We start from the raw sequence: 13,108 nt of genomic DNA, 5'->3' as shown, positions 1-13,108 counted from the left end.
TCCATAAATAAGGCCAGGAGCCAATTGAATCAGGGTTCACTTCCTAAGCCCTCCATCACAAGGGGTGACAGTCAAAGTCTTCTAAGGGTCCTGTATTGAACTAGTTTTGAACTTCCTTCATCCATCTGCTTAGTAACTATAATAAAACAAACAGAAAATATTTCAAAAGCAATTGGAATTTCTGCAATTAGGATTTTTTTTTTTTTAGACAGATTCTCGCTGTGGCCCCCAGGCTGGAGTGAGTGGTGTGCCTGTGGCTCATGGCAGCCTTGGGTTCCCACGCTTCAGCAATCTTCCCACCTCAGCCTCCCGAATAGCTGGGACCATAGGGGTGTACCATCACACCTGGCTCATTATTGTTCTTGCTGTTGTGGGTTTTGTTTTTTTTTTTTTGGTAGAGATGGGGTCTCCCTACATTGCCTAGGCTAATCTTGAACTCCTGGGCTCAAGCCATCTGCCTGCCTCAACCTCCCAAAGTAATGGGATTACAGGTGTGAGCCACTGCACCTGGCCAGACTCTCTCTTTTGTGATACTAGCAGTTACTGATGATCATTGCCTAGATCCATTATTTCAATAATTATTGAAAAACAATATTCTAGCTTGCTATTTCCTTTGTATACCTCCTTTAGCCATTTGGAGGCTTGTACCGAAGATGGTCTTCAACTTTCATACACTCCATACTTTCTTTTTTTTTTTTTTGAGATGGAGTCTTGCTCTGTCGCCCAGTCTGATGCAATTTCAGCTCACTGCAACCTCAACCTCCCAGGTTCAAGTGATTCTCATGCCTCAGCCTCCAGAGTGGCTGGGATTACAGGTACCTGCCACCACATCCAGCTAATTTTTGTATTTTTAGTAGAGATGGGGTTTCAACATGCTGGCCAGGCTGGTCTCGAACTCCTGACCTCTAGTGATCTGCCTGCCTCAGCCTCCCAAAGTGCTGGGATTACAGGCGTGAGCCACCATGTCTGGCCCATACTTTCATACATTGTTCACTGACACATCTAAACTGCCTTTTCTAGATAAAAGTTATACTTTCCTTTAGCAGCCAATTTGTGAGTGCTTCCACTGATTGTACACCAGCACTCATGCCAATAATGAGTCAAGCTGAAAGATTCATAAAAGAAAAAACACCCGAGAAACTGATTTTCACTAAGATTAAGACACCTGCTCTTTGAAAGGCGCTGTTAAAAGAATAAAAAGTCAAGCCCAAACTGGAAGAAAATATTTGCAAATCATGTAAAGCACTTGTATCCAGATTGTATAAAGAACTTTCAAAACTCAGTAATAGGAAATCAAACAGCCCATTAAAGAAAAAAATGGGCAAAAGGTTTTCTTTTTTTCTTTTTTCTTTTTTTTTTTTTTTTTTTTTTTGAGATGGAGTCTCAGTCTGTTGCCCAGGCTAGAGTGCAGTGGAACGATCTTGGCTCACTGCAAGCTCCACCTCCGGGTTCACACCATTCTCCTGCCTCAGCCTCCAGAGTAGCTGAGACTATAGGCGCCTGCCACCACGCCCAGCTAATTTGTCCTGCTTTTAATAGAAACAGGGTTTCACGGTGTTAGCCAGGATGGTCTCGATCTCCTGACCTCGTGATCCACTCACCTCGGCTTCCTAAAGTGCTGGGATTACAGGCGTGAGCCACCATGCCCAGCTAAAAATGGGCAAAAGATTTGAACCAACACTATACCCAAGAAGATATACGATTGGCAAGTGAAGCACACGAAAAGATACTCAGTATCATTAGTTACTAGGGAAAACAAAATCAAAATCCCAAAGAGATAACACAATATACTTCTTCTCAGAATGTCTAAAATTACAATGACTGACCACAGCAAGGGTTGGGAAGGATGTGCACCAATGGGAAGTCCTATTCATTGCCAGAGGGAAGATAAAAGGGTATAACCACTTTGGAAACCAGTTTGGCAGTTTCATAAGAAATTACACTTTGGCAGGCCAAGGCGGGTGGATCACTTGAGGTCAGGAGTTTGAGACCAGCCTGACCAAGCTGGTGAAACCCCGTCTTTACTAAAAATACAAGAAAATTAGCCAGGCGTGGTAGCGCAACACCTGTCATCCCAGCCACACAAGAAGCTGATGGGTGGATTGCTTGGGCCCAGGAGTTCAAGACCAGCCTGGGCAACATGGCAAAACCTTGTCTCTACAAAAAATTTTAAAAATAGCCATGTGGTGGCATGTGCCTGTAGTCCCAGCTGGTCAGGAGGCTGAGGTGGGAGGATCACTTGAGCCTGGGAGGCTGAGCAGTGAGCTGAGCTGGTGCTACTGCACTCCAGAGCCAGACTCTGTCTTAAAAAAAAAAAAAAAAAAAAGTATTTTAAATAAACCACTAGGAATAAAAATGAACATTTTAAATATCCACTGTGCAGCAGGCATCCTGCTAAGAACTTCATATCCATTATCTCTTTATTCCTTTATAAGCTAGCTAAGTAGTTGTGCTGTTCCAACTTTACAGATGAGAAAACTAAGAGTCAGAGAGGTTAAGTAGCTTATCTGAGGTTACCCAGCTACAAAGGAATGAGACACAACCTTTAAACCACACCTTTCTGTATTGTGTACAGACTAAAATCCAAACATGTTAGCAAAGCATCTAAGGCCCAGTGCAATGGCTCAAGCTACCTGTCCGTCTTCATTTCCCACTCTACACTTCAGGCCCTCTTCTTTTTTTATTTTGGAGACAGAGTCTCGCTCTGTCCCCCAGGCTGGAGTGCAGTGGCGTGCTCTCGGCTCACTGCAACCTCTGCCTCCCGGGTTCAAGCGATTCTCCTGCCTCAGCCTCCCGAGTAGCTGGGACTATGGGTGCATGCCACCGTACCCAGCTACTTTTTTGTATTTTTAGTTGAGATGGGATTTCACTGTGTTAGCCAGGATGGTCTGGATCTCCTGACCTCGTGATCCGCTCGCCTTGGCCTCAAGTGCTGGGATTACAGGCGTGAGCCACCGCGCCCGGCCCAGGCCCTCTTCTTGATGCCGTAACAGATGTCTTGCAGTTTCAGATCTCTGTCCTCTAACTCATGCTGTTTCCCCGCTTATGCTTACTAAGTCCTTCACCGCTCCGTTTAAATGCTGTGATCTCTCACAGAAAACTTTCTGTAATTCTCCCTGTCCGTCCTCTGACACATCTGCTTAGCACTTATCTCATTATTTTAGTGCAATTGTTGTTTATACATTAATGCCCCAGGTTACCCTGCTTTAAGGACAAGGCCTAAAGTATTTGAAGGACAATGCATTTATATATACGGGCTCAAAAGTATTTGTCGGAAAGAGAGAGAGAGAGAGAGGGAGGGAGAGAAATGCCACTTCCCTATTATGAGCAAGTGCCATAAAAATCCTTACATCTGGCCGGGCGCAGTGGCTCATGCCTGTAATCCCAGCACTTTGGGAGGCTGAGGTGGGCAGATGACGAGGTCAGGAGATTGAGATCACGAGGTCAGGAGATTGAGACCATCCTGGCTAACACAGTGAAACCCCATTTCTACTAAAAAATACAAAAAAAAAAAAAATTAGCTGGGTGAAATTAGCTGGGTGTGGTGGTGGGCACCTGTAGTCCCAGCTACTCAGGAGGCTGAGGCAGGAGAATGGCATGAACCCGGGAGGCGGAGCTTGCAGTGAGCTGAGATTGTACCACTGCCCTCCAGCCTGGGTGACAGAGTGAGACTCCATCTCAAAAAAAAAAAAAAAAAAAAATCCTTACATCTGCCAGGCATGGTAGTAGCACTCACCTGTAATCCCAGCTACTCAGGAGGTGAACGCAGGAAGATCGCTTGAGCCAGGAGTTTGAGGCCAGCCTAGGCAACAAAGCTAGACCCCATCCCCCCAACAAAAAAAACCCCAAAAATCCCTACATCCTTTAAAGGTATAATTCTACTTCTGGGAATTTATTACACTAAGCCACTAATTGAACAGAAACAAATAAAAGTAAAATGTCATTAGGGGCATGATTTAATCCATTATTGTGTATTAATTCTATACACTCATATGTAACTATCAAAAAGTGTAATTATGAAAACCATATGGCCAGGCGCAGTGGCTCATGCTTGTAATCCCAGCACTTTCGGAGGCCGAGGTGGGCGGATCATGAGGTCAGGAGATTGAGACCATCCTGGCTAACATGGTGAAACCCCATCTCTACTAAAAATACAAAAAAAAAAAGCTGGGCGTGGTGGCAGGCGCCTGTAGTCCCAGGTACTCGGGAGGCTGAGGCAGGAGTATGGCATGAACCCCGGAGGTGGAGTTTGCAGTGAGTCCAGATCGTGCCATTGCACCCCAGCCTGGACAACAGTGCGAAACTCCATCTCAAAAAAAAAAAGAAAGAAAAAGAAAGAAAACCATATGAAAACCTGACAGACTATTAAGTGAAAATGGAAAAATATACAATAAAGCAGATATTATAACAGTGCTGTAATACATTCACTCATTCATTCATTCAAATATGTATTGAGTACTTCATGGAGTTTACACTCTAATGGAGATGACAGACAATAAGCCCTGCGAATAAGTAAAATGTATTGTACAGTCATATGAAAGAAAGTGGGATGGAGAAAAATAAACAGGCAAGGGAGATAAGGAGTATGTGTTTCACTATTCAACTTAAGATGGCCAGGTAAGGCCTCCTTGAGAATGTGGTTTTCAGTAAAAACTTGGAAGAGGTCAGATATTCATATGAATGATAAAAAGAAAATGAAAGTATGTGATAGGCTTATAAAATGATGAGTTGTTTTTTACATTTATGCACAATTTTATAAGATTTCTTAAATACAGTTCCCTTTGCAATTTGGGGTGTGTGTGTGTGTGTGTGTGTGTGTGTGTCTGTGTGTTTTGCTTTTGAGATGGGGTCTTGTTATGCGGCCCAGGCTGGTCTTAAACTACTGGGCTCAAGCAATCCTCCTACCTCAGTCTCCTGAGTAGCTGGGATTACAGGTGCATACCACTGTTCCCAGCTTGTTTTGAAAATTATTACAAAAAACATAATAAACGTGCCAAAGTTCTGCTAAGAGAAATAAAATAAGTTAAATGAACAAAAAGAACCTCAACTAGTCCTCTGCTGTCCACCCCATGAAACATGTAAGTTCTTGTCCCAATTTCAACACTACAACTTCTTCAACCTTATTTACCACTATTTCCCAACAGCATCCTCCAGTTCAATCAAGAGAATACATCAGGCTTGCATATCATGCCTATTTCCAGAATTTATATCACCTGAAATGTCTACTCTCTATGTATGCACATCTTATTCCTTCTTCAAATCTCAATGCCTCTAGAAAGCCTCCGAAGAGTCAGTTACAGAGATTATTCCATTTCAGTATCCTTTATTTTGTAAATATGACGAGGAAACATCTCAATAGAGGCAGAGGGAGACAAGTTTAGAATAAGCCCTGATTTGCCAGAGAAGGGTCAGACGGACAGAATGGAGAAAGCATTTAATTCTGCGCCAGGTAAGGCAGGAGACCGGGAAAACTTCAAAGAGGTCTATCTGATTAGAAGTCATGGGAATACTAGGAGAACATTATACAAAAGTGAAAAATCTGAGCAAAGAAGCAGAGTGCTGTGAAAATACATGATGCTTTGAGGGAAGAGTGAGTCAGAGATACCAAATTCAAGTTGACTGGAAAGGGGACTCGGGAGCAGATTGCAAAAAGCCTTGAATGGCAGACAGCCTGAATCCCTTATGTCAGGATGGAGGTGGCAGAGAGTCACTGAAGTCTTTAAACTGGAGCTATGCATTGATGTTCATTTTTGAAATATAAGTTGGCTTTCAACAGAGAGAGTCAATTGAAGAGAGAAGGGACAGACACCCAGTTAACACAAGGCAGATATTTCAAAATGTCTACTGGCTAGGTGTGGTGGCTCACACCTGTAATCCCAGCACTTTGGGAAGCCGACGTGGGAGCATCACTTGAGAACATCCTGGGCAATATAGCGAAAACCTGTCTTTACAGAAATTATTATTATTTTATTTTTGTGTGTGAGACAGAGTCTCGCTCTGTCATCCAGACTGGAGTGCAGTAGCATTCTCTCTCAGCCTTCTGGGTTCAAGCGATTCTCATGCCTCAGCCTTATAAGTAGCTGAGATTACAGTCGTGTGCCACCACGTCCGGCTAATTTTTGTATTTTTAATAGAGACGGGGTTTTGCCATGTTGGCCAGGCTGGTCTCGAACTCCTGGCCTCAAGCGATCCACCCAACTCAGTCTCCCAAAGTGCTGGGACTACAGACGTGAGCCACTGTGCCCAGCCTACTCTACAAAAATTATTTTTAATTAGCTGGGGATGGTGGTGTGCGCCTGTAGTCCCAGCTACTCAGGAGGCTGAGGCAAGAGGATCGCCTTGAGCTTGGGGGTTGAGGCTGCAGTAAGCACCACTGCACTCCAGCCTTGAAAACACAGCAAGGCCTTGCCTTAAAAAAGAAAAACAAGAAAAAAAAAAAGGAAGAAGAAGAAAAGAAAAGGAAACGTTTATTAACCGGACTATCACAGAAGAGAGAGAATTCTTTCAGTTCCGAATGCATTTAAAGGCGGCAGCATTTGGTGACTACTGAATTGTTGTAAATACATTAGTTTTCTCTCTTTCCAAGATTATAATTTAGGAAGAAAGAAAGATGAAGTAGCAGGACGGTGAAGTCAGAGAGTCTGGGTTGAAGCCCATGTTTGACTGACACTTGCTGGCTGTGATCTTGGGCAAGTGTCTGTGCCTCACTTTTCTAATCTATATAATGTAATATAATGTGCCCCTCACAGGACTTTAAAGGACTAAAAATACACGTAAAATAAGCAACACAGTCCCCTGCATAGTAAATCCTCAAATAACATTTGTGTGAACTGTATTTGGTATTCAGTATCATATGCTAAGCACATAATAGAAACTCAATCACCATAGGTAAAGATTTATTAAATCTTTGTCAATCACATTTTTCTATAAACCCTGGAGAAAGTTTAAAATATTAAGCCGGGAGTGGTAATCCCAGCACTTTTGGAGGTCGAGGTGGGAGGATTGCTTAAGGCCAGGAGTTTGAGACCAGCCTAGCCAACACAGTGAGAGCCCATCTCTATTTTTAAAAAATTAAAATAAAATATTAGGCTCGGTGCGGTGGCTCACACCTGTAATCCCAGCATATTGGGAGGCCGAGGTGGGGGAATCATTTAAGGTCAGGAGTTCGAGACCAGCCTGGCCAACATGGTGATACCCCGTCTCTACCAAAAATACAAAAATTAGCGGGGCGTGGTGGCACACGCTTGTAGTCCCCGCTACTCTGGAGGCCAAGGCAGGAGAATCGCTTGAACACCCTGAACACCGGAGGCGGAGGTTGTCAGTGAGTGGAGATCGCACCAGGGCACTCCAGTCTGGCGACAGAGTGAGACTCCGTCTAAAAAATAAAACGAAATACTGGCCGGGCACGGTGGCTCACGCCTGTAATCCCAGCACTTTGGGAGGTCGAGGCGGGCGGATCACAAGGTCAGGAGATCGAGACCATCCTGGCTAACACGGTGAAACCCCGTCTCTACTAAAAATACAAAAAAGCCGGGCGTGGTGGCAGGGGCCTGTAGTCCCAGCTACTCGGGAGGCTGAGGCAGGAGAACAGCGTGAACCCGGAAGGCGGAGCTTGCAGTGAGCCGAGATCGCGCCACTGCACTCCAGCCTGGGCGACACAGCGAGACTCCGTCTCAAAAATTAAAATGAAAAATAAAAATAAAAATACTAAACTTTTCCTCGCATTTACATAAGTTAATACTTCGAGTGATAATGGGAAAATAACTTTTTTAAAAGGCAGTGCAATTAGAAATAGAAAAGCATTTTCTCAACAGTTTTTGAGAAGCAGTTGACACAGAAGTCACTTTGACAGCTCTGCGAAGAGCGACAGTCATTGTGTAACCTTAACTTGCAAGTCATACTCAAAGCCAAAAATCAAGGTCCAGAGTATCAGCCACGGAGTCTGAGGCCATAAAGATGCTGGGCAGGAGCTCCAGGCTGAGATAAAGGGGTTGGTTATTTCAAAATCGTCCAAAGTGACAAGCTCTAAGACGTGCTGTGCTTTAAAAAAAAAAAAAAAAAAAAAAAAAAGTCACGGTGAAATTAACAGGGGAGAAAACTCTGCCCAGTGATCGCAGCATGAGGCTCCGCGCTCTGGAGACCATCGGGTGGCCAGGGCACGGCGCTCCTTCAACAGCAGCGAAGGCAGCGGCGCCCAGGCCGCAGCCGCCTCCCCCGCCGGCCGGCCCCGCATTCCTGCCCGGGTCTATACTTAACCTCCGGCCAGCGCCCCGCCGTGCACCGTATTAGGCAATGCCCGGAGCGCAGGGCCCGGCCCCCCCGCCCGCTCCATTCAACCCCGGCGGTGGCCGCGGCGACAGCTCCCTTCCCCCACGGCCGCTGCCCGCACCCCCCGCGCCCCTCATACCCCGGCCCGCGCCCCCTGAGCCCGGAACCTCCGCGGACCGCGGCGCGGGGTGGGCCCGAGGGCGCCCCGCGGCGCGCGTACCCCGCGGTCATGGCGATGTTGTAGAAGGTGAGCCAGGCGGTGGCCAAGAGCCCCAGGCGCCTCCGCTTGCCGGGGGCCTCCCGGTCCTCGCCGGCCTCCGAGGCGCCGCCGTTGGTGCCGTCCTCGTCGCTGGACGCCATGGTGGCCGCGCACCCGGGGGACGTGGGAGAGAGTAGCAGGAGCGTGGGAGGGGACCCTGCCCAGCGCGCAGCCCGAGCACCGCTGCCCAATGCCGCTGCCTCCGTCAGGCGCCCCATGTGCCACGCGCAGGGGGCTCGGCGGAGCCAGCCGAACCGCGAGGGGGAGGAGCGGACGCCCCCGGCCACTGCCCGCCACGCCCCCGCCCCGCCCCGCCCCTTGGGAGCGCGCGCGGCTTGGGGGCCAGAACGCCTGGCCCCGGCAATGGGGATCCAGAACCCGTGACCCCCGGCACGCTTTCCAGGCGGCGCTGTAGTTTCCGCTCCCGAGGAAAGTGCACCCGCCTCTCTAGCTGGGGGCCTCTTCATAGAGAGACGCCCAGACGCCTTGAGCCCTGGCGATGTGCGCCCTGCGAGTATTTAATGGGGACACAGGGAATGCACCTGAACTTGGCGTGGCTCTGCCCGCCTGGCCTTTTGTAAGGCAGTTTCTCAATGCGCAGGCAGGGAGCGGGATCTTCCTGCCGCTCATTCTTTTCTTTTTAGAGACGCGGTCTCAGTCTGTCTCCCAGGCTGGAGGGCAGTGACTCGAATATAGCTCACTGCAACTTCGTGGGCTCTAGCGATCTTCCCACCTCTGCCTCCCAAAGGTCTGTGATTACAAGCCTGAGCCACAGCGCTGGGTCAAACATTCATTCATTCTTAAGAGCTTCTGGGGAAGAAACGCCCATTTCGCCCTGTTTCCCGTTTACCAGGGAGTCCAACAGGTAGTCCAACAGTTCTTCTAACAGTGAGAAGACCGTCCCACTTGCATGATTTATTTTTTTAGAGTCTGGAGTGCAGTGGTGTGATCTCGGCTCACTGCAACCTCCGCCTCCCTGATTCAAGAGATTCTCCTGCCTCAGCCTCCCAAGTAGCTGGAACTACAGTCATGCACCACCACGCCCGGCTGATTTTTGTTATTTTTAGTAGAGACGGTTTCACCATGTTTGCCAGGCTGCTCCTGAACTCCTGGCCTCAAGTGATCCACCCGTCTTGGCTTCCCAAAGTGCTGGGATTACAGGCGTGAGCCACCTCTTCCGGCCCCACTTGTGTGAATTTTACCGGAGCGTGTGTGTGTGTCTGTGTGTGTGTGTGTGTGTTTGTGTGTGTGTGTCTACCAAGTATTAGGCCTCTGAGCCCAAGCTAAGCCATCATATCCCCTCTGACCGGCACCCACGTATACATCCAGATGGCCTGAAGTAACTGAAGAATCACAAAAGAAGTGAAAATGGCTGGTTCCTGCTTTAACTGATGACATGACCTTGTGAAATTCCTTCTCCTGGCTCAGAAGCTCCCCCACTGAGCACCTTGTGACCCCCTGCTGGCCAGAGAACAACCCCCTTTGACTGTAATTTTCCACTACCTACCCAAATCCTATGAAACGGCCCCACCCCTATCTCCCTTTGCTGACTCTCTTTTCAGACTCAGTCCGCCTGCACCCAGGCGAAATAAACATCCCTGTTGCTCACACAAAGCCTGTTTGATGGTCTCTTCACACGGACGCGCGTGACACCAAGTCCACGGGTTGAAGGCATTGAGGTCAATTCAGTGTAGAATGTTCGATGTCTTAGGGGAGCTGGAGGAAAGGACATGACAAGGCAAGGGCAGCAAAGAAGAAACATTTGTACAGATACAGGCAACCTAGCCACTGGGCCAACAGGAACTCTTTCCAGCAAGGAAGATAGAATCCCACTGTTTCCTACTTTCTCTCCTCTCAATCCCTATGCTTTCCCCTCTTAACTCTTTACTCTGTCCCCTCAAAGCATACAGTTAAGAAGTCAGGCTCCGGAGTCCAGTTACTGAAATACAACCCCCAAATTCCTGACTCCTCCCATTTTATTAGCTGTGTGAACTTGGACGATGTAACCTCTCCATGCCTCAGTTTCCTTAGTGGAAATAATTTTTTAAAATCGTGAGCCGAGATTGGCCATTGCACTCCAACCTGAATGACAGAGTGAAACTCTGTCTCAAAAAAAAGGAAAGGAAGGCTGGGTGTGGTGGCTCACCCCTGTAATCCCAGCACTTTGGGAGGCCGAGGCAGGCGGATCACTTGAGGTTAGGAGTTCGAGGCCAGCCAGCCTAACATGGTGAAACCCATCTCTACTAAAAATACAAAAATTAGCGGGGCATGGTGGTGGGCGCCTGTAATCCTAGCTACTCTGGAGGCTGAGGCAGGAGAATTGCTTGAACCCAGGAGGCACAGGTTGCAGTGAGCTGAGATCGCCCCATTGCACTCCAGCCTGGGTGATAGAGCAAGACTTCATCTCAAAAAAGAATAAAAATAAAATAAAGGGAAGAAAGAAGTAAAACTATTTGCAAATGAGAGCAATGTGTTTCCTAGAAAATCCTAGGAATCTCGAGGAATCCTAAAAAAAAAAAAGCCTACTGGAACTAGTGAACTAGTGGCAGGATACAAGATCAACATAACAAAAATCAATGGTTTTTCTACGTATGTACACAGAACAACTGGAAAATGAAATTTAAAATAAACCATACCATGTTAATCAGCATCCCAAAACATGAACTATATAGGGATAAATTTCACAAAATATGCGTGACACATATACACTGAAAATTATAAATCACTGCTCAAAATTATAAATTGCTGCTGAGAGAAATGAAAGATCTAAATAAATAGCAGTTCCCTGTTCATGAATTGGAAGACTCCATACTGTTAAAATGTCAATTCTCTCGAAATCCCAGCAGACTTTTTTTTAACTTGACAAGCTAACTATAAAATTCATACAGAGGTGCATAGGAAGAAGAAAGTTGGAGCACACATACATCTAGTTTAAAGACTTACTATAAAACTGGTTTTCAACACACTGTAGTATGCATAAGGTGAGACATATAGATCAGTGAAACAGAATCAAGTCCAGGTATAGACCTATATGTATATGGTCAATTGATTTTCATAAGAAGCTAAGGTAATTTCCGTGTGGAAAATATAATGTTTTCAATCAATGAAATGACTGGATACCCATATCAAAAAATAAATCTTGAACCTTACCTCACACCATAGACAAATATTAAGTTGAAATGAATGACAGACCTAATCATGAAGCTATAATTACATAATTTCTAAGAAAATATAGAACAATCTTTTTGACTTTGGGGAAGGTGACGATTTTGGAGGAAAAAAAAAGCACTAATCATAAAAAGGAAATAAAAGACAGATTGAACTTCATCAAAATGGGAAACATCTGTGTTTTCAAGACAACCTTAAAAAAGTGAAAATATTCACAACAGATGTCTCTAACAAGGAATTTGTATCTAGAACTATCGGGGGAACCAGCCCCCAATATTTCAGTGTAGGTTCTTTCTATTTTCCCTAAGTGTTGGCCGGTCTGAGAAATAAAGAAAAAGAGTACAAACAGAGGAATTTTACAGCTGGGCTCCAGGGGTAACACCTATCGGTAGGTCCGTGATGTCCCCTGAGCTGCAAAATCAGCAAGTTTTTATTAGGGATTTTAAAAGGGGAGGGGGGTGTACAAACAGGGAGTAGGTCACAAAGATCACATGCTTCAAAGGGCAATAAAGATCACAAGGCAAGGGCAAAATGAGAATTACTGATGAGGGTCTATGTCCCGCTGTGCACGTATTGTCTTGATAAACATCTTAACAGAAAACAGGGTTCGAGAGCAGAGAACCAGTCTGACCTCAATTTCACCAGGGTGGGTTTTTTCCCCCACCCTAGTGAGCCTGAGGGTACTGCAGTAGACCAGGGCGTATTTCAGTCCTTATCTCAACCACATAAGACAGACACTTCCAGAGCGACTGTTTATAGACCTCCCCCCAGGAATGCATTCCTTCCCCAAGGTATTAATTATTAATATTCCTTGCTGGGAAAAGAATTCAGTGATATCTCTCCTACTTGCATGTCCATTTATAGGTTCTCTGCAAGAAGAAAAATATGGCTGTATTCTGCCTGACCTCGCAGGCAGTCAGACCTTATGGTTGTCGTTCCTTGTTCCCTGAAAATTACTGTTATTCTGTTCTGTTTCAAGGTGCACTGATCTCATATTGTTCAAACACACATGTTTTACACTCAGTTTGTACAATAGTGGTCCTGAGGTGACATACATTCTCAGCTTATGAAGATAACGGGAATAAGAGATTAAAGTAAAGACAGGCGTAAGAAATTATGAAAGTATTAATTTTGGGAACTGATAAATGTCCATGAAATCTTCACAATTTATGTTCTTCTGCTGTGGTTCCAGCCGGTCTCTCCATTTGGGGTCCCTAACTTCCTGCAACACAGAACATATAACGAAAGCTTACAACTTAACAAAACAATTCAATTTTTTGAAATGAGCAAAAGATTTGAATTCACACTTCAAAAAGATATAGAAATGACCAATAGCCGGCCGGGCACTGTGGCTCATGCCTGTAATCTCAGCACTTTGGGAGGCTGAGGCAGGCAGATCACCTGAGGTCAGGA

General features: G+C 46.0%; 1 protein-coding gene across 2 annotated transcripts in view; it reads right to left on the bottom strand.

Moving 5' to 3' along the window:
• The window catches only part of HACD1 (3-hydroxyacyl-CoA dehydratase 1), a 29,011-nt gene extending 20,233 nt beyond the window's left edge, over nt 1-8,778 (bottom strand). The window contains exon 1 of one of the 2 annotated variants that reach the window (XM_021943101.2): nt 8,489-8,778. In XM_021943101.2, coding sequence (XP_021798793.1) covers nt 8,489-8,745 — 257 coding nt within the window. In that variant the 5' untranslated portion in view covers nt 8,746-8,778. The remainder of the gene's footprint in view (nt 1-8,488) is intronic. The other variant, XM_021943100.2, reaches the window with a different exon arrangement.
• Between the last annotated feature and the right edge of the window lie 4,330 nt (nt 8,779-13,108).

The sequence above is a fragment of the Papio anubis genome, chromosome 11 (genome assembly GCF_008728515.1).
Source record: "Papio anubis isolate 15944 chromosome 11, Panubis1.0, whole genome shotgun sequence".
NCBI lineage: Eukaryota > Metazoa > Chordata > Mammalia > Primates > Cercopithecidae > Papio > Papio anubis.
This window is presented reverse-complemented; position numbering and strand designations above follow the sequence as displayed.